General features: G+C 44.0%; 1 protein-coding gene across 5 annotated transcripts; it reads left to right on the forward strand.

The window, feature by feature from the left end:
* On the forward strand, nt 1-27,692 carry CSRP2 (cysteine and glycine rich protein 2). 5 transcript variants are annotated; one of them, XM_054988911.1, is made up of 7 exons: nt 7-82; nt 8,538-8,674; nt 15,330-15,448; nt 18,236-18,404; nt 25,962-26,091; nt 26,895-26,988; nt 27,419-27,692. In XM_054988911.1, exons 3-7 carry the CDS (start codon nt 15,337-15,339, stop codon nt 27,493-27,495), a joined length of 582 nt encoding a protein of 193 aa, XP_054844886.1. In that variant the 5' UTR covers nt 7-82; nt 8,538-8,674; nt 15,330-15,336; the 3' UTR covers nt 27,496-27,692. The 5 variants fall into 5 exon arrangements, with proteins under 5 accessions (XP_054844883.1, XP_054844886.1, XP_054844887.1 ...); XM_054988912.1 differs by lacking the exon at nt 7-82 and adding an exon at nt 93-205; XM_054988908.1 differs by lacking the exon at nt 8,538-8,674 and having other exon boundaries at nt 1-82.

Raw genomic sequence — 27,692 nt, forward strand, 5'->3', positions numbered from 1 at the left:
GGAAACTATAAGCACCTTCGGGGGCGGGCCGCCCGTGCTAGTGGCCGCTGGACGCCTGGAAAGTGGTTCTGCAAGCGCCGAGGTAGGAGAGTGCGAACGGGCGGCGTTTTCTCTGCCTGGCCGGTTGGGCAACTTTACCATCTCGCGACGGTTAAGATATTGAGAGGCTCATCTGTGGTGGGCTTAGAAAAGGGCGTGGAAAGCGGTGAGCTGCTAACGACGAGGAATCGCCTCCTTTCTCCCTCTCGTCTCTTCTCCTCTCCTTTTTCTCATATGTATTTTATTCTTAAAACCAGAGATTCTTGGGCTAGGCTGAGAGCTTTTAGGATGACGAGAACTGGTCCATTCCTGACCTCGAAGTCCGGTTTCCTGATAATCTGCACAAGTGTGGGGGTACTGTTGAAATTCATGCTCAAGGGGAAAAAAAACTCTGTATCCACTCAGAGGAACTTCGCACTCGCATACAGTTTCAGGACTGTAGAATTAACCGTATTGAGGGCGAGACCAGGTCTTAACAGAGTAGCAGGGCCATCCTGACCTGAGTTACAGCCTTCTAACTCCATTTCAGTCAATGGGTTTAGAATGGTGTAACAGCTTAGGATAGCACCAAAAATCTTGGTTGAAGGACTCTCAGACTTGAACTTGAATCCTGGTGCATTCTGTGCAAGCTTTTTAAAAAAGCTTCAAAGTGTGGTAAACAGGGCTTCTCTGCTGCTTGCAGGCAGAGTCCACCAGTAGCTTTGCTTTTTAGATCTAGTACTGCATGAGTATAAAACAGATCTTCAGACACAGCTTCTCTGTTTTTCTCCTTAATATGTGATATTATTTTTGGCCAAGTTAGACAGTTATTTTCAGGTGGGAAAGAATTATTGACTTAAAGAATATCAGTCTAAAGTAGCATTGTGGGTGGGAAGCAAACAAACAAAAGTTAACTGGCTAAGAGACTCTCAGTAAGTAGGGTGTTGGTAAGCAAGGGGGGTATTAAAGAAGGAAAACGGCTTGCATCTTTACAAGTCTGTAATTCAGTGATATTATTGTAACAATAATATCCTCGCTCTCACCCCATTTTCCTCATCAAATATGAAAATTAATTCTAGAGTCATGAAATGCAGGAGTTTGGGAGTACAGAGTGCCCTTGAGTGACATAAAGTAACATACCGTAACTTAAATTATATCATTGATAACTAATATCGTTGGGGGTCCTAACTCAAAATAAGTGGCCATTTAGCCTTCATGGAACAGGTGTGAATGGACACTGCCTAGTGATTTTTGTGGGCTCTTACGTTTTATTTCCTGTAGCATAGAAGCCAGGCCCTTGGTACTAGTTTAAAATGGGAGAGGAGGCAGGATTTTTTGCAATATACCTGTAGTATTGTTATGGTTGACTGTGAACGTGTGTCTGATAATCTCTTGGAGGTTTCCATTTCCTGCACTGCAAAACTTCTCTTTAATAGACTGGATGTATTAGAAAAAGTACAGCTACCTGCCATAGGCCCCTCAGTAGAAAGCTAGTCACTTAGGCCTTTCAGGTGATCTAAGTTTACTATCCCGCTTGCTAATAATGTCTTGAACCTAAACTTAGCAGGCTGATGGCTGTTTCCAGATTGATGTGGTTACTGTTACTGATTTATGAAATCTACTAGTTTAGGAAAGGGTTTTCCTAAACAATTGCTAGAAAAAAATTCATTTAGAGAATGTGTAGAGAAATAGAATGCGTTCTAGGGTTTGTTTAGGGTTTTCCTAAACAATTGCTAGAAAAAAATTCATTTAGAGAATGTGTAGAGAAATAGAATGCGTTCTATTTCACAGTGTATAGAAATAAGGCATTTTACTTCAGCTATTATAAAATCTTTTCAACTTATCTTTCCTCATTGGAGCCTGAGGCAGATTAACAACAAATCAATTAAAAGCCTCTTTCAATAATAAAAATAACAGTACACTAAAATGAAATATTCAGAATATTTAGCACTGATAACCAAATACTTTAGAGTTTCAGATGTTGGTCTGTGGTAGAAGAGCAAGATTTGACTCCAGTAGCACCAGTTGTTATCCACATCATTTACATTTCAACTATGTTTCTGTCTGTAATATACATAAGAATCATCATCATCATCTAAGTACTGTAGATTATGTTTGCTTTAAAAATGTCATACTATATACTGGGTTTCTGAAAAGGCAGGGGGGATCATAGGATTTCTTTCAGGTCCTGCAAATGACCCAATTTTTTGAATTTAAAAACATGGAAAAAAATTTCATGCTAAATGTTTTGAAGGAAAAAACCCTTGCCTGTAGAAGCACTGCACTCACTTAGAAAATTGAAAATAAATCCTCAGGGTGTTGATTGGTGAACAGAAGTTGTTTTCTGAATTTTTATGTTTCTTTCCGGGCCTTCACATCTCTAAGCACGTTACAGTTATGCAGCTGAGAGATGCCTTGGTCTGCACAATCCACGAGGGAAGATGAGCCTGAATCTGACTGAGGAAAAAGCCGTTTTAGCTATGGCTGCTTGCCTCATCTTCATGCCGTCAAGCAAAGAAAAATCCATCTTCCTCATCTGTGTACATCTTGCCTGGATGTACATTTGGAATATACATGTTGGTTGGATGCCTTGATGGTAAATTTGCCAAAGACGTCCTGCGTTCAACAAACCCATTATGAGATTCAATATCATGAGAATCTTGTACAGAATGGCACAAGTAATTTCTTGATAGTGTTTCTAGAGTTATGTTCTTGCAGGCATTTCTACTACAAGAAAATCCCAATTCTTTGGCTTTCTTGTGCCTGATTCATAAAACTGGTTCTACAGCCTAGTTACGCCATAGAATATTTTTCTTCTCTGAATGAACTCCTGTGGCAGCTGATAGGCTGGTGCTCCTATAGCTGAAACCATTTACCACCTCTAAATGTGAAAGTCCAGTAAGTGAATGGGAATGGTTGGCAGTGCAGTCAAAATACCTAGTTCCTGTTGCTATGGCCAAGCCAATATAGATGACTTCTTGTGCATTAGGAAGGAGCCCCACTAATCCATTGCTTAAATGCCTGCCCAGGAGGGTAAAGATGTGCCTACCATGTTATATTTTGCCTAGCTATAAGAGCCATTGACCTTGGTATAGATCCAGAGGAGTTAGCCATGTTAGTCTGTAGTAGCAAAATCAAAAAGAGTCCAGTAGCACCTTTAAGACTAACCAATTTTATTGTAGCATAAGCTTTCGAGAATCTATATCTGACCAGTTTCTTTTAGCCCTCCATGCATCTGACGAAGAGAACTGTGATTCTCGAAAGCTTATGCTACAATAAAATTGGTTAGTCTTAAAAGTGCTACTGGACTCTTTTTGATTGACCTTGCTAGCAGACTAGAAATGCCTGGAGGCTTGCAAACAGAGTGTTGTTACATTCCCAACATAGCTGAGTAAAGACCTGCCAGGGACTATACTTGCATATAACACCTAACATTTGGGTGTTATATGCAAAACCTGATTGCATCTTATATGGTATAAAACGTAGGTCTTGTTACATAGTGTTGAACTAGTACACCAAAGAGTGTTTAACTTTGACCATCTGCCTGGTGTATAACTATATAGTGCAAAGTTGAATGTTGCATTCCTGGGTAATCTCAAAATTTGTCAGCTCTTCACAATGCTCCCCCCTTTAAAATGCTAATAGCTGAGTCAGAGGGTGGGGCAGCTGATTTTGGAAGCATACCCAGCTGAAAAAGATTAAGGGGCTAAACCCATTGTTCCTCTCTTGCATGACCCCAAGGCAAAATTAAGTTGCATTTTATGGAAGAAAAGCAGTATCTGTTTAAGCCAGACATGGCACAAAGTGTGGAGTCTTCTTTATAACAGGGTTCTTAGCTTTCATTTTTTGTGCCTTTCCTCTGAGAGTCATTTAAACTTGAAGATTATGTGATAGAATAGAATTTTAGGTTGGTAAATGGGTTACTTAAAGGGTTTTGAACTTTACCTTACTGATACATCTGTCTCACCCATGGCATATGTAAGAGTCGAAGCATAATGATAATAAATTGCTTGCCAGAAGCATAGGTGTCTTCTTGGAGGGAGGCATCACAAGAATGAAAGTTAAGAACTCTGATGCAAACATCTGGCAAAGGCCCGGTACCATCCTGTATTGCTCTTACATAGACTGTGGGCATGTTTGTACAAGCCTATGACAGCTCAGCAGAGAAGCAAATAGAAAATTAAGCTAAATCCAAGGCTGAGATGGTTTACTGTAACACAAAACGGTAATTCATTTTGAATATATTAATTTGTTGTAGCTGTGAAACTCCAGCAAAAAACCAAGCAGTAATATAAGCATTGGTTAACTTGCTTGCATTAAGACTCTAAATACAACTTAGAGCAGAACCACAAGTGACAAAAGGCACAGATTGGACACTTGTCTGCTTCCCTCAAGTTTTGATGGGAAACGTAGGCAGCTCGGCGGAATGTTGGACAAGTGACAGTTGAAAAGTCCATAGGACAGCAGTCAGAGAGCAAAGCTGCGAGACCAAGATGCCTACATTTCCCATCAAAACTTGAGGGAAGCTGACAAGTGTCCAATCTGTGCCTTTTGTCACTTGTGGTTCTGCTCTGAGATATACAGTTATCTGTTTGGGTTGTTTTAAAAAACATTCTTGGTCACCATTCTAATGTGAAGAGTGGTGAGAGAGGGGGGCATGTTTCATGTGTGGCCTTGTTTTAAAAGGATGGCATTGCAGAGAGCCTCTTGTTCCACACTAACACCTCTTGATTCCTGTTTATATGCAAAGATATTTGAGAAGCAAGGAAAGATGTACATGAATTTCAGACCAGATTTTTTGCTCCAATGTGTTTAAAGCACAGTATAGCTATTTAAGGGAAGAACTTGTCAGGAGATCATTTTTAAAAAATCATTTAGTTATTTATTCCATGCTAGGAGGCCCCTAGTGGGCTTACAACATTTTGCTCTCTTTTCCTCCCATTTTATCTCTGGCAACTGTACTGACTGTAGCAGGCTGACTAAAACACACAAGTTTCTCTGCATTTGCCTGCTATATTGAGGTTGGAGAAAGGAGAGAAACTACTTTGGCTTCTCCCTGTGGAGCTGCTGAGAGCTGGACTGGGCCCCCAGTCACTCTAGCCAGAATAAATCCAAATATCATATAAAAATGACATTCCTGGCTTTGTTGGCTTATCAGGCACTACAGTGTTTTGTCCCCCTATTAATCCCCCCCCCCAGGGCCTTTTAGGTCTTCTCTACAAGTGGATTGGTAAAAAGGGAGAGTTCATGGTGATCTTGTTAATTATTCTCTACACTTCCCCCACGCTCAAGCTCTTGTGTGCGTGTCAAAAACAACAGCTGGAGGACATGGTATAAGGGTAGCTTCTTCTCCTCTGTGTAGTGCTGTAAAAAAGTTGTCCAGATTTGTGGGTTTGAATAAGTATACTGAATTGTAGATTTGCCACATTTGTGAACACAAGCATTGAAACACATCTGCCAGTGCTACCCTGCTGCTGCTTATGTATAATTGCAACAGTGTAAAGATTGACCTCTCTGGGGTGTTGCTGAGGGTTAGCTCTGGAGAAAAATCTTCCCTATAAAAGAGAGAGAAATTCATAATATCAGACATTGGGAAGAAACATGGATTTCAAAATAGGCCTGAAGGGATCTGTAAAGTATTAAGAAACTTATATATAGTAAATGTAGAAAGAAATGTTAAAATCAATGATGCTTTCTAAGAAAGTAACATAGAAAATAAAATTCCTTCTTGAGAGGATTCTATCAAATAGGAAAGACTATTTATAAAGCAGAGGTTTTTGGAAAACGAATGCAGCCTGTGTCCCTCTCTGAGTCCTGTTTGCTATGATTGATATCAGCTGCTGCATAGTGGTGCAGCCAAACCCTTGGATAAATGTAACGGAATCTCAACATTTAGACTCCATTGGTGCCAAGAATGTCAAAATAATAGTAGTGCATGTCACAGGAGTGCTAAAGCATGGGAAATGAGTATTAAATTCTTGGGACTCTTCAAGGCATGTGCTAAGTAGCTAGTTCTAATGTTGCTATCCGGAACTGTTCTACTAAATAATCCCATGTGTCCATGCAGAAAAGTACATTTCAAGAATTCTTGGTTCTGTTTAGCAGCCCTGCTTTATAAGGCTTACCAACTGACTCTTTCCTTAACGATTTAACTGAACTTGGGTACAAGTGTCTAAACTGGTAGGATTGTACTTTATGTGAGAATCTTCAAGCTTTTACACACAAACCTGCTGGCTGTTGGAGGCAGATTGCATGCATCTGACGAAGAGAGCTGTGCTTCTCGAAAGATTATGCTGCAATTTAGTTAGGTAGTCTTAAAGGTGCCACCGGACTATGTACCATATTGCAACAACAGACTGACATGGCTAACTCCTCTGGATCAACTTTTGATGCAAGGCTGGAGGTGCGGGGGTGGGGGTGGGGGACTTGAAGGCAAAGGTGATGCAGCTTGTCACACAGAGCCATTAAATGCATTTCCAGTCCGTGCCAATGTATGTGTCTCTCCCCTGTTCTCTGTGATAGTTTAGTAAGTGGTGCTGCAGAGAAAACATGGGGAGAATAAAAGTAACGATTTCTTCCCCAAGGCTCATCTGAACACCAGCACAGCATAACACAAGGCAGTGTCTGTTGAAAGCAGCACACAATGTCGGAATCAATGCGTGGGGGTCCCAAATAGGGTTGCCAGCCTCCAGGAGGTAGCTGTACATCTCCCAGAACTACAACTGATCTCCAGGCAACAGAGATCAGTTGCCCTGTAGACAATGGCAGCTTTGAAGGGTGAACTTTATGTCATTATGAGGCACCTCCCCCTACAAAGCCTGCTCTTTCCAGGCCCCGTCCCCCAAATCTCCAGGAATTTCCCAACCTGTACTTGGCAACCATAGTTCCCAGTCAAGGGAGCACTGGACCAATCAACTCATTTGTGGGTTGCTACTTTGGGCCGTTTGCAGAGCATGCCCAGTAGCATCTTAACACTTTTGTGCTGTTACGCCTCACTGCAGTTACGGCGCCAAAGAGAAGAGGTGTCTTTGGAAAGACCAGGAGGTTGAGATCCTCCTGGATCTTTTACTGTAGTCAGGGAAGGCAGGATGCCTAATGTGAAGCACCCATCTACCCACCAGGGTGATTTTCAACAGCGTAGCCAGGAAGATGGGTGACAGGGGCTTCCTGCGGACCCCCCCCCCCCCCCCCCGATCAGTGCTGCTTGAAATTCAAGTGAGTGAAGGGGTTGTTTTGTGATGCCTTGGAGGCCTGGCAAGGCATTCCAAGGCAGAACGGGAAGCCCCTCCTACTTCGCTGCTATGATGCCTGATTGGGAGGAGGCCAGATGACCTAGCTGGCAAGACGGCTGGCATGCCTGTAAGTATTGAGTGCACCTTCAGCATCGCAGCCATAATGCAGGGCTTCTTGGTCACAGTTGAGGTTTCGATGTCCTAACCGTATTTTTCACCTCATTCACCATTCCCTTCTCCAAGAGCAGGGGTAGGGGGGTATGAGGGTCTTCCCTCCCACTTTTTACCATTCACAACGTCGGCCGTATTTAAACCAACAATGCTATCCCTCATAGAAAGCCTGGGGGGGCCGGGGGGGATAGAAGAGAGTAGGAGTCCACTGGCACACATAATAACCAGTAAACTCTCTGTAGGGTGAGATCTTTCCTGAGGCGCTGCTCAGTGCTGAATGCATGACGTTAAATGTGATCTTGGGAAAATACAGCAGACTCCCATGTGAAGACACCATGCAATAACTTCAGCAAGTCATATGGGTGCCTTTTGACACACACCCCTTTTTCTACTGTAAAGAGTTTTGGGGTATCACTGTGTGACTGGCTGACAATCATCCTGCGAGCTTCCAGGGCACAATGGACACGCTAGAGTTCAAGGGAAGAGGCAGCACATTTCACCACTTTGCAAAAGCAGCAATGAAATGTTGACTTGGGTGTTCTGAAACATTAATTTAACTTGGCTTATAATGTAAAAGACAAGACATGGCAGGCGGCTTGTCCTGTGAACTACTTTGAAAGATTGATGGTTGTGTCTGCAACCTCCACTCACCTCAATTTGCATTGTCCTTGCCAAGTCAACTGTGGATTCAAGCTACTACTAATGCAGAAACACCCCAACTAATGACAATGACAATCTGGGGGTGCTGTCTGCCTGCTCTAGGAATCAGGCCCATCCTTCGTGCTGTGTAATGTACAGTGCACCTTCTCCCATTACTTGTTAAGCTTCAGTGAGGAAATGGTAGGGGTGAATAGCAGAAAAAGGCCTTTTTGTCTATCTTTACCCTCTCTCCTGAAACTGTTCCGAAAAATGGGTGGGGAAAATGTGACAGTTACTGAAGTGTTCCTAGTCCAAACCACTGCACCGAGGTTTATTGTTATCCTGGTGTTCACTCAAATATGCAACATCAGTATGGTCTCAGGTATGACACTGCACACCTCGCCAACTCTGTCATGCTTTACTTCAAGGAAATCACCAGCAACAAGTGACCCAAGTGTGACAATTTGTGTTTTCCAGCTGTTCTGTGTGGAAGAGAACAGCCACCAACTGAACAGGAAGGGCCGGGAGGGATGTTGCCTGAAGCGAACCCCTGCAGGCAGAGGCAGACCCATCCGTAGAGAGAGATGTCGAGGAGACTGGAGAGACCGACAGAGGCAAGAGAGAAAGATGAAATCACTGGCTTGTAAAAAAAAAAAAAAGGCTTTTGGAGCACCACTTTAAGCCAATAAATGTGGAAGAGTAATTTCCAAGAGGATTCTCCTTCAAAAAGAAGTTAGTGTAAACAGCATGCAGCAATAACACCTTTTGGATGTGATAGCAACCCAGAGACATCTATTTCATAACATTTCCCTTTATTTTAAACTGAATAATCATAAAAGTCCCAACTTCTTCTGGAGAACAGTTCTGAGGAAATTGATAAATCAGTATTTCAACAAATGGCTGTTCTCAACATGCCAGTCTCTGAAAATCCATAACCATGGATGAACGACAAACAAACACGCTGTATCAGTGGGTGACAAACATGTTAATGGTTCAATTTATTTTTCAAACAAAAATTCTAAGACCAACTCCTCTTGCTTCATGTTCCCCATAACTAATGTTCGTGGAATCTAAACAGATTTTAACTTAACCTGAGGAGTGCATTAACATTTCAACCTGAGGAACATATTAAACTGTAGAAGCAGAAATGACTGTGATTGTCATTCTAAGGAGAGAATCTTCCAGGACAGCACTCTTTTGACAGGCACGTCTCATCCTAGGTCTCATCTCAATTTTGAGACACCCATTGGTTACCCCAGAACCAACCCAACATAACATCAGAGTGCGGTGATGACTGATGCCACAGCTATATTTGAAATGAATCAGAAGTATAGATATTAACTGCAGTACTAAAATCAAATTATTTCTTTTGATACAGAGGAGGGCACAGGCGAAGCAAGTGGGATGCTGTCCAAGGAACCTTCACTGTCAACTAGTCAGCAGGTTCCTCTCCAGGACAACAAATCATCACGCACCACTGATGATCTGTTCTCTGCCCTTGAAGGCATGGAGAGGCGCCTCATGAGTAGAGATGGGAACGAATCTGAATACGAACCCAAAAAACCACAAACCAGCCTGGTTCGTGGTTCGCGGAAGCTCGTTTCCATGAACTGGTCTACTGGTTCATTTGGTTCATATTAAAGGGCAATTTAAATGGCCATTTCCCTGGGGAAATGGCAGGAAACTTCCCTGGGGAAGTGGCAGGAAACTTTTCCTTGCAAGTGGCAGGTCCCTTTAAACTATCAGCTGGCAGATGGTAGGGGGGATCCCCCCTCGCTGCCTGCCAGCTGATAGTTTAAAGGGACCTGTTGCTTGCAAGCGGCATGTCCTTTAAATGCCCAAATCCCACAAACCCTATCCCCAGCCCCCCAGCCCCAGCCCCTCACTTACCTTGTCTTCTCTGTGGCCGTGACCACCTCCCCCTCATCCTGCAAGGGGCAGGAAGGCTGTTTTTGGCCTCCGCCACTGCATGGGCCCGCAGAGCGGCGGAGGAGGCTGAAAATGGCCTTCCCGCCCCTTGCAGGAGGAGGGGGAGGAGGCCGCGGCCACAGAGAAGACAAGGTAAGTATGGGGCTGGGGCTGGGGTTTGTGAGGATTGGGCCATTTAAAGGGCCCTTTCCTGCCACTTGGAAGTGTCAGGAAAGGGCCCTTTAAACAATTAAAAGCCCCTTTCCCTGCTGCTGAACAGCTGGAAAGGGACATTTAACCCCCACGAACCACAAGCTGGTTCGGGAACTTGCCCCAGTTCGTGGGAGTTCGTGGTTCCTGGTTCATGGAAACCCATGAACCATGAACTGCATGATTCGGTTTTTTTGTGGTTCGTGCCCATGTCTACTCATTAGCACACGTAGGTTTCCATTTTCTTATTCCTAGAATGTTATTCTCTAATCTTTTCTAAACAAAACTTTATTTTGTAGTCAACAGTTTCCAAAGAAGATTAACAAATTTTGAGGGGAGGATGACGCACATTAGACGTTGCATCAGCTCCCTTGAAAGGAGGGCATGTCAGTGGGAGATGATGGCCACAGAGGCTTGGGGGCAGGACCCCCAAGTGTATATGTAAATAGTGGGGTTTTGCTGTAATTGTTTATTCTAACGGTTGATATAATCTGTAAATAGTTTTTTTCAAATTATAAAGATTGCAAGTTTACCACCTTTGCTCTGTCTGGTTTTTTTTCCTTACCAGTGCTAATTGCAGGGGCCAGTCTACATGCTCACAGTATTGTTACTCCCCCCATACCCCAAAAAACCACCAAAAATACTGTTGTGCATATTTGGGTCGTCCCCACTCCGCAGAAAACTGACATCTCCATTGAACACACTACAGTGTCAAGCGTTCTCTTGCCCTCCCCACAGAGGCACGTTTTGCAGGACCTGCCCTTGGAGCGATGCTTTCGGAGTCCGGAGCTTTTGTTGTATTGTTATTTTGGACCACCAGTTGCTGCTGACAAAGCAACACTTTGCCCAGGGTTTGCAACATGCTTACTGAGATTGCATGATTTCCACATTCTGCTTCCATGCCTTGAAATTCATGCGCTCCTATCTTGTCTCCTCTGAACTCTGACTGCAACTGTTTCTCCTCCTTATGCCATTGTCTTGCCTCCTCCCATTTGATGCACCATTCAGCAAGCTGTGACCGGTGTTCTTCTCCGGACTGACTCATCATCCTGTCCACCACAGCAAATAGGCCAGCATTCCTCCTTTTCCTGTTTCTGATATTGGCTAGACGGATCCCAGGAGAGAGTTCAGCAATGCTCTTAGTTGGTGTTCCTGTAGAAAGCAGACTAGAGTTGATTACCTGGTCAGATGGTTTTTTTTCATTTATCCGAAGAACATTATGGAATGACCATCATTATGGAATGACTGCGCAATGCATTTTCACTCAGGAAGCAATTTGACTAATCAGTTACACAGTTCTGTAGGACCACACACATGCTCTGAACACCTGCTTGCTTGTCTGATCAAATGCAACCACAAAGCTCATGCAACGTTGATGCAGAAATTCTGCATCTTAATTAAATGTAACGTGACACGTGCCCCAAATCTGCTCATGCAAAGGAATTGATCACAGGCACCACACCAAGCAACATGATGGTTTCATCAAAGGAAAAAAAAAACCCTAATGCAGAGTGGTGTGTAGCATGTCCTGCTATCAATCATTTATGGTTTCCCTTAACAACTATATAATTCAAACCAAACAAGCAACATATATTCAACATGCTTCATCTAGGGATGCCCACTGTGTCTGCTGCCCTGTGGCGTTGAAGGCAAGTTTTTCTTCTTTCTGGGATCCTTCTGAGCATCTCCACACGGTTCCTTGTTTTCTGGCCAAAAGAAAGGGGAGAACAGGAACCGTTTAAACAATGTTTAAAGTTTCCTTTGTGAGCGTGCCATGAGTGTTAGGGTGCAGTACTCCTTTTTCTTTTTTTAAATGAAGCAGTTTTACATAGCAAGGCACCAACCTCACTCAATTCCCGTGCAATTTTTGAACATTCTCCCACAGCAGGGCAGTCAACTGCATCTCCAGCTTTTCCAAAGTAGCCATGGTGGTGATCACCATTGTGGTAAACTCAGCTTTGTATGAGAGCATTGTTGAGGAAAGCATGAAGTGAGTCCAATTTGAGGCAAGTACCACCTCGCCACTGTCATCAGAGTGCTATTGGCACCTTAATGTATTTATGGTGCCATATCAATGAGGTCTTTTACTGGTTTGATCTCTCTTACCTTTGTCTTCCAGTCCATCCAGTGTTGCATCTGGGCCACCTTCCAGGGAGCTCTCAGTGGAATGTGTACTCTGTGCGGCAGAACGAGAAAGGAAGAAAAGGGGTGGTGGGTGATCCAATGATTTCATGCCTCTAAATGCGCAATCGTGCTTCTAACAACATTTGTCCTATGTTGACATAACTTACCTCTAGGGCAAGGTGTAGAACTCCGAATGTGTCCCCCAGGTCAATAATGACAAGGTCATGGGTAAATAGCTCCTCTGAACCCTCCATAACCATCAGTGGTTCTCTGCAGGGCTCTCCTATTACCTCCAGCGTGATGCTCCACACAGACTCGTTTAGGCTTCACACCGGCATCTCCTCTTAGAATGCTATTCAATTCTCTGAAATAGGCACAGGTTGTGGGCACATTTCCCGAAGTGGCAATGTGTGCCACAACCCTCTTGTATTCCAGTCTCATTGTTTTTGTCTTGGACCTGCACTCCGTTGCTGATCTCCTGTGCCCTTGTGAGGCCATCTGTTCTGTAATTCGCTCGAAATAGTCTATATTTCTGTGAGGGTTCCTGCTGGAGCCTCGCCCCAGAATGACAAGAGATCCAGGATCTCCCTCTCACGCCGGGCAACACCATGAGCGCCAGTCTGCCTGTTTTCACACATTTTTCATCCAATTTTTACTTCCTTATGGTGCCTACAATCTTTTCTTTTGGTGCTTGCAAAGTGACGGGTGTGAAATTGGATGTGGTAGTAAGAACACCTTCAGTCCAATATCTCTAGGAGAATGCAAGAAGTCACAGCTATAGATGGCAGGAGAATCGGGGACAACAATGGTCTCAAAATGGCACACACGTGCTCTGCAGAATGCTGGTGACCGTTATGGTCCTGCTCAAACCCAAATCTCTTCTTTTCTAGCGGATTTGCACTATATCGCTGACCTTAATGTTACAGTTTTTAAAAAAATTAAGTCAGAGGCTGGAATGCAATGACCAAACATCCTCCTTTTTTAAAAAACAACAACAACTGGGTGCTGCTTTCATACCAGCGAAGGGGTTCTTGATTTGAATGTGAGTTCGCAATAGCGCAAGGAAAGCAAATTTAAAGAAAAAAATATAACAAAGAGAAGGAGTGCGGGTGAACTTTTGTCCAAGTCCTGGCCATAAGCATTCATTGGCAGAGGGAAAATTTGTACTTTTAAAGAGAGGCATGCAGAAGCAGGGGTAGTTTAGGGGGTGGACTCTTGAGAAGCATTTTCTAAGCATTCCCACGCATACCGAAAGTAGCGTGAAAGAAGCATTTCCAAGCGGGAGAAATGTTAACAAGCTGTTCTTAATTGAAGTGCAACAATGATGGGTGAATGATGTAATTGAGTGGAACAATTGCGAACACGTGAACAGTGGTGAGTATAGTGCCACAGAAGCGAATAAAGTGGCGCTAATAGGACGTGTGGACTCAGCCCTGGCCAGCTCTTTTCCACACTTGAGAGAACTTGATTAGCCTGATATCAACTGAATCTTGGAGCTTCAAAGAGCTGCTCTGTTTCATGTTGAGTTGCTAGCACGAATAGATTATTGGCTTGGGCAACCACCAATAGAGTGGGAAATAGTTGGTCGTGTTGTAAGCGGTGGACAGATGTCATGCTTTTTGACCTCAAATGAGTGGTATGTTGCACCACTTCTAGCTTAAAAGAAAAGATGAATGGGAGAGAGCCTTTGTGGAAGGCAATATCTTCAGTGAAACATCATGTGGCTAGTACAAATCTTGTCTCCAGCATTTCCAGTGACAACAGGATCTGGTGTTTATAAATTGCTTTCTCTTTGCAAGAAGGAATTACTGATTGTGTGGCAGAAGACTGTCAGTCCTTATGTGCACTGTAGCCAGACCTGGGAATTTAAGGTGCATTAAATGTGCTAAAACAAAAGATCAGCAGTTTGTGGTGGTTGTGAGAAATTCTTGTAGTGTGACCTTAAGATTTTTAAAGGTAAGATGTGAACAGCTGTGGGAAAATGGAATTCTAAAAATCTTGTAAGTGGGCTATGAACCCAATGGTAATATTTTTTTTTCCAACTTACTAAATATATTTTAGGTTCCAGAATTGTAGCTGCAGCAAATGGGTGAACAAGAATGCCATACTAGTGGCTCAGAGGGATCATGAATCTAATTTCTTGTATTAATCTTGCACATAACTTAGCTGTGAGTTACACTGTGTAATCCACCTTGAGTCTCAGTGAGAAAGGCTGACTATAAATAACATACAAATAAATAATAAATATTTGACAATATTGCCACAGGCTGTGACTAAACTGGTGAACTTTGCTGCTCCACTTCTAGTAATAGTTAATACATTAGAAAATGCTGTCTGGGGGACATGTGGGTTAATGGTTTAACTAATCATTCTTTTCAAAGCTGCTTCTCCTTCCTCAATTGAATCTTGTAATAAAGTTCTCATCGTATTCCCTTGCCTCTTATTGGTGGAAGGGGAACATGAGGGAATTGCAAGGCTGTGTTCTATTCATGATAGACGAGAGAAGCATGTTTGGAAGAATAAACCATTTGGTGTTATCCCTTAAATTTAACGTTTAATCTTTCTGCAAGTGGGAAAGGGTGGCAGAAGACATTGAGAGTATGGATGTTGCAGTTCATCCTGCCTGCTCTAGGGAATGTGAGCATTTTTTGCTTAACACTCTCTTTGATCTTAATGCTGTCTGTTCACTGCAGTGAGTAGATAGCTTTAAGCCTAATCTTGCATGTTCCATGTGCCATTCTACAGGATGCTGCTGTTAAGGTTTGGGAAATCACTGCATAATGATTAAAGATCTGATTCCTTAAATTTAACTTGTACGTGGTGCATCAGAGAAAAATGTTTAAACTTACCTTGGTTTACAGGGCCTCTGGGCTACATTCCTGCTGAAAGGAAAGTACTGGGGAAAGAAAATTGTATGGGATACTTAATCCAATTTTTTTCCTGAGCTTTGAGACTCTTGACCTTGGCTGCTGCTCTGGAAACACACAACCTTTACCTTGTTGCTAACTGTAAGCATCTCTTATGTAGGCACAGGATGCCAAACTGGGGAGGTGGCAACAAATGTGGTGCCTGTGGCAGAACAGTGTACCACGCAGAAGAGGTTCAGTGTGATGGGAGGAGTTTCCATAGATGCTGCTTTCTCTGTAGTAAGTATTGCTGTAGCTCTTGTAACAGAAGTGAAGTGTTCAGGCTCCATTTCGAATGTATGTTACCAAACATAATGGTGGAGATTGGAAGCAGCAGAAAGATGTAACTACACGGGCAGTCAAGATACTCACTTAAGGTTGCACAAAGCTGGGAACTAAGAATGTCATGTTACAAGAGAGAAATTTTTCATGTTGTCAAAAAAGACCAAGTCTTACTTTCTTACACTTCTCAAGATATTTATACTCCACCTTTCCTTTGTGGCTCAATGGGGCTTACAATTCCAAATTTAAAAACATATAGGGTACAATAAGACCCCAAGTCATACCCCAAATGCCTGCAGCTCTGTCCACATTAAAATCATTAGTGAATAAAATGGTGTTGTAGAGCCATCTAAAGATGGCACCTACTTGGGCAACTTGTTCTATGGAGTGATAGGAACACTGCAGGAAGAAACGTGGATAAATAGATGTATATAGTTCCATTACATAAGTTCTCAAGGTACCTTGAGATGCTGATGGCAGGCATGGCAACAGGCAGTGGACCCTGTTAGGTCACAGGAAGTACATTAAGATCCAAAGCTGCTTTCTGTCTCTTGAAAAGCTTCCAGAAGAACCAAGCCAGTGGCCAGGGTGACAGTACAATCCGGGCAACCCTGGTTCAATCCCTCACTGCCATCCATGGAAGCTCACTGGGTGACCTTGGACCTAACCTACCTCACAGAGCTGTTGAGAGGGATAAAATGGAGGAAAGGAGAATAGTGTAAGCAATTTTGGGTCTGAGTTAGGGAGGAAGGTGGGGTATAAATGAAGTAAATAAAAATAATACTCTATGTAACATTAAGACAAATTTAAAGTTTAATAATGATGGCCTTCAGAAACTTTAACAGAAGTTTCTCAGTCTCCATCTTTAAAAATGGCATGCTTTGTTTCCCCCCTGGCACTTGTAGATGTGCGTTTCAGCTGACTGGCTGAACAGAATGTTTTTATTTTACAAAGTACATTAACAAAATGCAAATATCAATTTGTCAAAAATGTAGTATCATGATGGCAATCAAAATACCAATTTTCACACTGTAAATCATTCCAGCAGTTCACATTTAAAAACATTTAGTTAAAAACATTATTTATTTATTGGCTCTCAACTTCACTTGTACCAAGTAAGTTAATTTAATTATTTGGTTGATTTTCAGCATAACGGAGCCAAGATTCTGTTAGGCTTTGCAGACTAGTGCACATGAGCACAATCCAAGTGATTATTTTTCAGCCTAACAGCTTATTGAAGCATTGAATTTTGTTTTAAAAGCTTGTTCATTAGAGGATGGTGAACAAAGAATCCTGTCAAATAATAGATTGCTTTGTGACACAACTGCTTGGCTAAAAATCAGCGCTGTTGTGTGAGCAAAATTTAGACTGCAGCTTAACACAAGATTGTATCTTGAAATAACTTGATGACCAAGTAGGTTTTCTTGAGAAAAACTAACATCTACTGTTGTGACTCTTTCTGGAACAAGTTTATGGCTGCTAATTGTGAAACATAATGGGAAATGAGGTCTCATTTTGCAATAGTGAGAAATAAGCTCAAAATACGTAGTAACTTCATTTTATAAGGCAGCTTAGTTGCATTTGATCTGGGGTCTGAAACAAGATGTAATCCTAAGCACACTTACTAAGGAGTAAGTTCCATTGAATTAAATTAGATTTTTTTTGCTTAGGATTGCACTAATTATGGTTAAATGCAAAAGCTTGGAGAATGTGTACCACCTCAGTTATGATAGAATCCAGTTCTTGATACTGCCTAGGATGTCTTTTTGTGCATGTTTTGAATTGCCTTTTTCTGTTTACATTAACATACTGAATTGCCATAAATGAGACATTTTGAAGTACACCCATGAACATGGTGGGAAACACTAAGCCCAAGCAAAACCCATGGAACGTTTGTTTTGCTGTTTCTTAAACATGAGTAGTACAGCTCCAACTCCCAGAAAGGTGTAAATGCAGAACTAGGGAACAAGTTGGTAGCAGCATAGGAATTTAATTTAATGATATGAATTTAAGCTAGTTGAACAGCAGGCTTTCTCTCAGTCTCCCTACCACCACCACAAATACTAGTAGCTATCTGTTAAAAAAAAAGGTAAAGGTAGTCCCCTGTGCAAGCACCGAGTCATTACTGACCCATGGGGATACGTCGCATCATGAAGTTTTCTTGGCAGACTTTTTGTTACGGGGTGGTCTGCCGTTGCAGGAGTACCCCCAGGAAACTGGGTACTCATTTTACCGACCTTAGAAGGATGGAAGCTGAGTCAACCTTGAGCCGGCTACCTGAACCCGGCTTCCACCAGGATCAGGTTGTGAGCAGAGCTTGGGCTGCAGTACTTCTAGATACTCTCGTTTTCTCAATAAAAATGGACTGAAGAACTATTGCATAATTAAACATGTTGGCACTATTATAAGTGCTCAGTCTGTGTGAATATAAAAAAAAGCAAGGAGGAGGGAAATTGCTAACCTCAGTTTCTGGGTTTGTTGCAGCCTTGCTAATTAAATCGCATCAGGCTTCCAGTCTGTAAATGTCAGGGCCATGAAAAGGCGGGTGTGGTCTATCCCTTCATGGAATAAAATATAATTCACCAATTCAAAAGAAACTGCCCATTCTTTAAATTTTCAACAATCCTCTATAGTTTGTTAAACCCCCACAGGCAAGAGCACATCTGGCACTTGATGTTCCAAGTCCGGCTAAACAGGCAGCTATAAAAGAGCCACTTTTGAAAAGCAAATGATCTTTTTTCCCAGTGGTCTGCAGGAAAAACTTAGACAGCACAACAGTAGCCATTCATGACGAAGAGGTATATTGCAAGTCTTGCTATGGAAAGAAGTATGGTCCGAAAGGATATGGCTATGGCCAAGGAGCAGGCACTCTGAATATGGACAGAGGGGAAAGGCTGGGTATCAAGCACAACAAGTAAGTATAGCTTTTTGTCACAAATAAAACTAGCCACAAGTTCCCTAAACAAAATCAGGGGGGATGGCCTTTACTCTAGGAACCTTACAATGCAATCCCAACCAGAGTTACTCCCGTCTAAGCCCATTTGGAGAGGCAGTTTGGTGTAGTGGTTAAGAGCATGGGACTCTAATCTGGAGAGCTGGGTTTGATTCCCCACTCCTCCACTTGTAGCCAGTTGGGTGACCTTGGGCTAGTCACAGCTCTCCGGAGCTCTCTCAGCTTCACCCGCCTCACAGGGTGTTTTGTTGTGGGGATAATAATGACATACTTTGTAAACCGTTCGGAGTGGGCATTAAGTTGTCCTGAAGGGCAGTATATAAATCGAATGTTGTTGTTGTTATTGTAATCAGTGGCCTTAGACTGGAGTAACTCTTCTTAAGATTGCACTGATAGTGCCTTAAGGCTCTTCAGGGGGTAGGCATCTTCAGGAAATGACTCACCCCCCCCCCGCCCCCCTGTACTTTAAAGGTAATGATATTTTCCAGGACATTTTCAGAAATTAATGGCTGAACAGCCCCAACTGCACAGGTAAATTCAGATGAATGTTTCAAACAAGAAATCAAATGAGCTTGTTCTTTAATCATGGAAGTGATGCTAGCCTCATGATGATTATCATTGAATGTAAGGGTTGGGAAGCACAATGTCTTTGCCATGCAGTTCATTCTTCTGTTCAGATTTGAGACTTCAGAGTTTTTCTTCCAATAGGGCTTCTAGCTGTCCAAGGCTGTAAAGACAACCTTCAATATAATTGTGGACATAACAAAGTCTTTTAATTTTTGTAATGCATCCAGTTGTTGCTTTAACATAAAAAGCATTTTTGTATCAAAATGAGTGTGCCAGTGCAAAACATCAACAGCCAGTGCAAGATTTTAGGTCAGCCCACTGACTGGAAACCTTGATTGCTCAAGGCACCTTCCTGTTATAGTAAGTCCTTGCTCTGAAGACTTACTGTACATAAGACACAGATTATGAGGGAGAGGTATGCTTTAAGAAGGCATGAATCTCACAACAGCTGGATTCCTTTCCTTGCTGAGCCAAAGCTTCAGCTACAAACGGGGCTGTGTTGATGATGACACTTAGAACTAACGCTAAAATTCAGTGCACATCTGAGGGTAAGCATCACTGAGTAAAGTGGGATTTAACTTTTAAGCATGCCTCCTAAATTCCATTGGACAGCAAAGAAAAACCTAGTAAGACTTTTTACTTTGAGCCTGTTTCTATCTGTAGTTGTAAACATAGAAAGTTAAAGGAAACAGTGTTCACAAAACTTCTTGAGACTGCAAGTTAAATATATGGGATGTTATCAGAGACCTGACTTGATTCCAGTTGCTGAGAATGGATGCTGCTTTTACTGTACTGGCACCAATAGCTGTTGGACCAAGTGAAGTTGAAAGGGCTCATAGAACTGGGATGTGAAGCTCTTGAGCTCATAGTGACTTGTGCATAGTCCTGATTGTATAGAAGTTATTCTGGACACTTATTAATAGGACACTTTTATAAGCACTATGACTTGAGAGGCTTGGCGATAGTTGGCTAACAAAAAAATTGTTTGGTAACATTAAAGAATTATAGCAAGCAACATATGCATGGTATCAAGTCACTTAAACTGGATATCAGTAATTCAGGATAAGGCTAGATGTGTTATTCTTTTCCCAATTTGTTTGGTTCTAGCACAGAAATAGCCTATATGACCATCAACATAGAAGATCTGTACCTTTAATCTGAGAGGCTAATTGACATGCAGATGCAGGACTTTAGAAGCCTCACTTCGGGACATTGCTCTCCTGTTCAATGGGGGATTCCATTTAGTGATGCGCCGGCAGAGTATTTTTCCTGTTTAATCAATCCCTGTATTCGAAGGGCATTTATGTTGGCCCGTTTTAATGTGCTCCCTTCTGCTGTCCTATTTGGGAGATTCAAAAAAATCCCATTTGGAGAAAGGTTATACCCCTGTGGGATGTTGGAAATCGAGGATACAGCCCATGTACTTTTATCGTGCAGATTTTATGATGATTTACGTGCATTTTATTTGGATTACCTACTGCAATCGCTGGAGGGCAAATCTGTTGAGAGTAAAATAGTGAGTTTTTTAGCCTCAACCAAGGTTGAAGTCACTGAAATGGTGGCAAACTTCCTTTACCGTGTATACAAGAGAAGTGTGTTTAGAATGTGTAATGTATTGGTCGAACTCTAGCTGATAGAGAACTCAAGGCTTTGCTATCAGTGGCCACTAAGTACGGGTGGCAGCAAATCAGGAGAGCCAGATAAAGACCAATCACTGAGCTGTAAATAAGTTACAATGTATGTGAGTTATGCAAACGAGGGTATTCTAAAGTACGTGTTCTCATTGGCTATAACTCTTTGGGAGGGAAAACTGGTATGTATATATATTGAGGGTTTCTGTCAGTTGTGTGTGTTGTGTGTGGTTATACTGAATAAAGAGCTGTTGGTTTACTTCAAGTCTGAACCCACTATTTAATACTGGCGACGAGGATGGGATCTCTGATTGGGTATGCAGCCCCAATACCCGAGCGATATCACTAACAAGGTGCTTGGGTAGGCAGCCCCAAGACCTAAGCTGAAATCTTAAGCGTGAGGAATTGTCACCTCCGCCATCCGACATACGCTCGCGTCGTCCAGAAGGCAGACATGGCCGCTAAGGGCCACTTCGAACCGTTTGACTCAACAGCCGAGGACTGGGAATCCTACATCACCCGCTTCGACTTCTACCTTGAGGCAAACAAGATTGAAGACACAGATCTCGCGAGAGCAACGTTCTTCAGCGTGTGTGGGCGTTCCACGTTTGATATAGCGCGGGCACTGGTGGCGCCAGCCCAGCTTCAAACTACACCGTTTGACACAATAAAGAACCGACTCAAAGAACACTTCTCACCACAGCCATCAGAAATAGCCAGCCGACACGCATTCTACAACCGCAACCAAGCCCAAGGGGAATCCCTAGCGGCATTCGTCACAGCCCTCCGGCAGGCAGCCCGGCATTGCAATTTCCCTGACCTAGAGATGGCACTTCGGGACAGATTGGTGTGTGGGCTGCGAAATGAAAAACTCCAAAGACGACTCTTTGCGAAGAAAGAGCTGACTTTCAAAACAGCGCATGAGGAGGCACTCGCTGCTGAAGCAGCAGAACAATCCGCAAAAGAGGTCCGGCAGTCGCACACTCCCCCATCCTCCCGCAGGGCCGAACAGGTACATCAGGGGTGTGTAGAGGACGTGTCATCATCAGAGGATGACGAAGAAGAGGTCCTGAGAACTAAGTTCCACGGCAAGCAACCGGGGGGGGCCGCAACAACTCAGGGCACCCCTTGCGCAAGCTGTGGAGGACCTCACTGGAGGAAGTCCTGCCGGTTCCGGGAAGCACAATGCCGAAACTGCGGAAAAATGGGACACATCGCTCGAGCCTGTCGCTCTACAAAGAACCAAGTCGGATCGCCCAAGTCCAGCCACAAGTCAGCACTGGGCTACAACAAGGCACCCAACCGCAAAAGCGACTGCCATACAGTCACTATACGCCACGCTAATGTAGCCCAGACTAGTGAGTCATCGGTGCAAGCATTACGACCTCCAAGCAGCAACAAAATAAAAGTAACCGTGAAAATCCAAAACATGCCCTGTGAAATGGAAGTCGACTCAGGGTCCGCGTTATCCATCATCTCTTCACACACCCTCAAGCTGATACGCAGAAAGTCATCCACACCTCATCTTGAATCAGCAAACATGGTGCTGAAAGACTTCCAAGGCCGCCGCGTGCCGATCATGGGCATCGGCACATTCCAAGTAAAGTACAAGGACTTTATTGGCCCACTACGATTAGTGGTAGTTCAAGGCCGCCAACCTAGCTTACTCGGCCTCGACTGGTTCCGTCCTCTCGGCATCCAAATCGCAGGCGTGCAGCGGCTGCATCGTGATGAGGTAGCATCAGTATGCAGAGAGTTCCCAGCAGTCTTCGACGGGGCCCTTGGTAATTACACAGGACCGCCTGTCTCGTTTGACTTAGACCCAGCCGTGGCCCCCATCTGCCTGAAGCCTCGCAGGGTTCCATTTGCGCTCAAGCCAAAGATAGATGAGGAACTGGATCGTCTGATCGAACAGGGGATCCTGGAGCCAGTTTCTCACGCTAAATGGGAAACTCCCATAGTCACCCCACTGAAACCCAATGGAGCGGTCCGAATTTGCGCAGATTATAAATGCACAATCAACAAAGCACTGCAGCAACATTCCTACCCAGTACCAGTCGTGAGCCATCTCCTGGCATCGCTTCAAGGGGGAAAGATTTTTGCCAAGCTTGATCTGGCACAGGCTTACCAACAACTACCTGTGGACGAGGCGACGGCAGAAGCCCAAACGATCGTGACACACCGGGGGGGCGTTCAAGGTTAAGAGACTACAATTCGGCGTCAACGTCGCCCCAGGAATTTTCCAAGGCATCATGGAAGGACTTCTACGCGGAATTCCAGGCGTCATCCCGTACTTTGATGACGTCCTAATCGCTGGGGAGTCAGAAAGCGCACTTGCAGAGAGGCTTCGCTGTGTCCTTCGCAAACTACAGGACGCCGGCTTAAAGGTAAAGAGAGAGAAATGCCAATTCGCTGTTGAGAGTGTGGAGTTCTTGGGATTCCTCATTGACGCAGCCGGTATTCATCCCACACCAGCAAAGGTACGGGCCATTAAAAGTGCACCTCCTCCAGGATCAAAGAAGGAACTACAATCCTTCCTGGGCCTATTAAACTTCTACCACGCATTCTTGCCACATAAGGCCTCAATTGCAGAACCCCTGCACCGCCTTCTAGATTCCTCAGCCCCCTGGGGGTGGGGCAGAAGAGAAGCCGCGGCGTTTGAAGCAGTAAAAAAACTACTGTCGTCAGAGAGCGTGCTGACACACTTTGATGAGAAAAAACCACTAGTACTCGCCTGCGACGCCTCCCCATATGGTATCGGAGCCGTCTTAAGCCACAGAATGCATACCGGGCATGAAGCGCCCATCGCCTATTTTTCAAGAACCTTGTCGGCCGCGGAACGGAACTATGCCCAAATAGACAAGGAAGCTCTGGCAATCGTTGCTGGAGTGAAAAAATTCCATGATTACCTCTATGGCCGGAAGTTCCTCATCGCAACCGACCACAAACCACTCCTGGGACTACTTTCTCCAGACAAGCAAACGCCTCAAATCCTTTCGCCCAGAATGCTGCGGTGGACGGTGTTCATGTCTGCCTACTCCTACGACTTACAGCACCGCCCCGGCAAAGCAATGGGACATGCCGACGCCCTGAGCCGCCTGCCACTTGCTGACCAGGGGACCGACCCATCTCCAGCTCATCACATCATGCTGCTGGAAGACTTGCCGAGTCCACCACTTAGAGCCTCCGACGTGGCGTCACACACTGCTAAGGATCGCACCCTCAGCCGCGTTCTCAACTGGGCGTGGAGGGGGTGGCCATCAGGCCAGCTGGCCGAAGAGTTTCGGCCATTCCTCATTAGGCAGCACGAACTCTCAGTGCACAAGGGCTGTCTGCTATGGGGAAATAGAGTTGTAATCCCCAGCAAACTGAGACAACAGGTGCTGGAGGCACTACACAGCGGACACCCAGGCATAGTCCGCATGAAGGCAATGGCACGCAGCTATGTTTGGTGGCCAGGCATGGATAGGGCTATCGAGGAATGGGTCCGTACCTGTCAGCCGTGCCAAGAAACACGCCCAGCTCCAGCGCAAGCCCCAGTACATCCTTGGGAGTCAGCGAGAGCACCCTGGTCGAGACTCCACATTGATTTTGCAGGGCCATTTCAGGGACAAACCTTCCTAATAGTTGTGGACTCTTATTCAAAATGGCTAGAAGTTGTTCCCGTCTCCACAATGACTACTGCTGTGGTCATTAGGGCCCTACGTCAGCTGTTTGCAACACACGGTTTGGCTGACACGGTAGTGTCGGATAACGGAACACAATTCACGTCAGCGGAGTTCCGGCAGTTCCTGGCCAACAACGGCATCAGGCAAGTCACGTCTGCTCCGTTCCACCCTTCCACCAATGGGCAGGCAGAACGGATGGTGCGGACAACAAAGGACAGCCTTCGGCGAATCAGCCAAGGAGACTGGCAATCGCGATTGGCTGCGTTCCTGTTACAGCAACACGTCACGCCGCATTCTACGACAGGGCGTAGCCCCGCTGAGCTACTCATGAACAGGAAGCTCACCGTGACTCTCGACAGGCTGCACCCCGACCTAGCGGATGAGGAAAGGCCCATGCCGGAAGGAGAGGTAAGGACCTTCCAGCCAGGGGATCTCGTATATGCCCGCGACTACAGCGGACGTCTGCCATGGGTGCCTGCGACCGTGGACACCACAACGGGACCAGTGTCATACGCCGTTGTCGCTGCGGATGGCAGGAAACTACGAAGACACGTGGACCAGCTACGACGCAGATGGCCGACCAGGACAACGGGAGCCAAGAGCTTACCAACGCCCAGTGAACAGGATACCATCCCTCCAGAAACGGACAGTGAAGCTATACCACAGCAGGCACCAACAGTCAGCTCACCGGCTGCAGAGGCAAGTACTAACCCCGAGAACCAAGCGGAACTAAGTAACGGGCTACCAACTGCCCAAACACCGGCTCAATTGTCGGACGCACTTTGTCCCTCGCCTCAAGTGACCTTACGGAGGTCCCAGCGGACTCGGACTACTCCCAGCCACCTGAAAGATTATATTTGTTAGGAGGTCAGTTCTGACTTAGGGGGGAGGAGTGTAATGTATTGGTCGAACTCTAGCTGATAGAGAACTCAAGGCTTTGCTATCAGTGGCCACTAAGTACGGGTGGCAGCAAATCAGGAGAGCCAGATAAAGACCAATCACTGAGCTGTAAATAAGTTACAATGTATGTGAGTTATGCAAACGAGGGTATTCTAAAGTACGTGTTCTCATTGGCTATAACTCTTTGGGAGGGAAAACTGGTATGTATATATATTGAGGGTTTCTGTCAGTTGTGTGTGTTGTGTGTGGTTATACTGAATAAAGAGCTGTTGGTTTACTTCAAGTCTGAACCCACTATTTAATAGAATGTTTAGCAATTAACAGGCTCCACTTGTTTTCAACACTGTTGCGGTTATGCCAATAAAGGTTCTGTCTTGTCTTGTCTTGTCTTGTCTATATGACCACAGATCTACTCACAAAATATTCTTCTCCTGCACAGCAAAACAGGAGGTCTTGATTTTCAAAGGCCTGTGGTTTCAAGAACTAGCTGTCAACGTTTAGCTCAAGATAATGCCAGTACGGTGGAAAGAACTGGCATAATTATGCTATGAACTATTTTATATTTTTAATATTAAGGGAGCTGATAGGGCCATGGATACTTGAAGTGCCTATACCTGAAAGATTAGCTTGTATATGGCGGGTGGGAAGAGAATGATGGTACTTCTCCCCCTAGGTTTTGATAACTGCTTCTTGGTGAGACTTGTACAAAACCAACGTAATTTTTCTACTAAGATGTGGTCTTTTTACACTAGTACACCTTCTCCTCGACCTACAACAAGTCCAAATACTTCAAAATTTGCCCAGAAATTTGGAGGAGCAGAGAAATGTTCCAGATGTGGCGACTCTGTGTATGCAGCTGAGAAAATAATAGGGGCTGGAAAGGTAAGGTGACAGCGTGCCTTCCTTGGGTAAATTTATTCTGGAAAGTGGTCTTGACTTCTAGTGGGGCAGCATAGATCTACATTTGCTTGCCCTCTCTTTGGAAATATGCCAATGGGTATGTTTGAAAAGCAGGAGATAAGCAGTTTGGAAATAGCAGCCAGCTGAATCCAATGTGTTAAACTTTTTGAACAATTGTGGCCAGACTGGTGTAGTGGCTAGAGTGGCAGACTAGGTTCTGGGCAACCCAGGCTCAATTCCCTGCTTTACCTTTGAAGCTTGCTGGGTGACCTTGGACCCATCACACTTTTTTAGCTTAAACCTACCTCACAAGGTTGTTGTCAGGAAAAATGGAATAGTGTAGAATTGTGTAAGCTGCTTTGAGTCCCCATTGGGGAGGAAGGTGGGGTATAAATGAAGTTTAAAAAAAAAGAAAAGAAAACATGGTCTCTATGAAGACTGGCAAAATGAAATTGTTCTTCAGCGAAGGCCTAGTTTATATGTACATGTGTGTATGGTGATGGAGAGTGCTGACAAGTCATAGCTGACTTTTGGGGGTTTCAAGGCAAGAGAGTAACAGAGGTGGTTTGCCATTGCCTGCCTCTGCAACTCTGGCTGTCTTTCAAGGTCTCCCACCCAACTACTAATCCATGCTGACCCTCCTTAGCTTGGAGATCTGACAAGGCTTGCTTGAGCTGTCCCAGTCAGGGTCTATGTGCATGCACACATACACATAAATAAAAACAAACAATAGGTGGAATTCTTTGGTGCCATGGAGAAACCCAAAATATCTGTGTTCTCTTTAGCCTTGGCATAAAAACTGTTTTCGATGTGCCAAATGTGGGAAAAGCCTGGAGTCAACAACTCTGACAGAGAAGGATGGAGAAATCTATTGCAAAGGTAAGAGAACACAGGAATTGAACTGGTCTTTGTGCCAAGTGATGTATTTTGATACAGGGATGAAATGGGGTGGGCAAACCATCTAAAGATTTTTACTTAGTTGTCTTGTTTTTAACTGAAATGTGTATCTTAGTATATCCCTGCAAATAATACTTGAAGCACGGTAATGAAAATAACACTTTCTCAGGTAATCATACTATCTTGCAATTGAGAAGGCAGAGGAGAACTGATGTTGACACAGGTAGTGTTCCCATCTTTCATGACACCTGTAAATCAAATGAAGTCTATGTTCTTGGCCTTAGTACAGAACAAATGCTGACTCTGAAAGACACAAATATTTTATAAATTTACCCATTTAGTACATGGCTTACTAAAACCAGAGGAGTATCATGAAATTGAACTAATGACCTTTTTTTTTTAATCCTTGCAGGTTGTTATGCAAAGAATTTTGGCCCCAAAGGATTTGGCTATGGCCAGGGAGCTGGTGCTCTTGTTCATGCTCAATGAATTGCTAGTTCCACTGCACTGACATGGTTCTGTCATTTGAGATGCAGTTTAAATGTTACTGTGAAAATTATTCTGGTGACTTGTGCTATTGTATTTGTTTTAAACCAGACAAAGTCTATTTCCATGCATTTTTTTAAAAAAATATGCTTGGGTCATTCATGCACAGTTAATTTCAATAAAAGTTTGTCTTTAGAATA

Source organism: Eublepharis macularius, chromosome 9 (assembly GCF_028583425.1).
Source record: "Eublepharis macularius isolate TG4126 chromosome 9, MPM_Emac_v1.0, whole genome shotgun sequence".
In the NCBI taxonomy this organism is placed as follows: domain Eukaryota; kingdom Metazoa; phylum Chordata; class Lepidosauria; order Squamata; family Eublepharidae; genus Eublepharis; species Eublepharis macularius.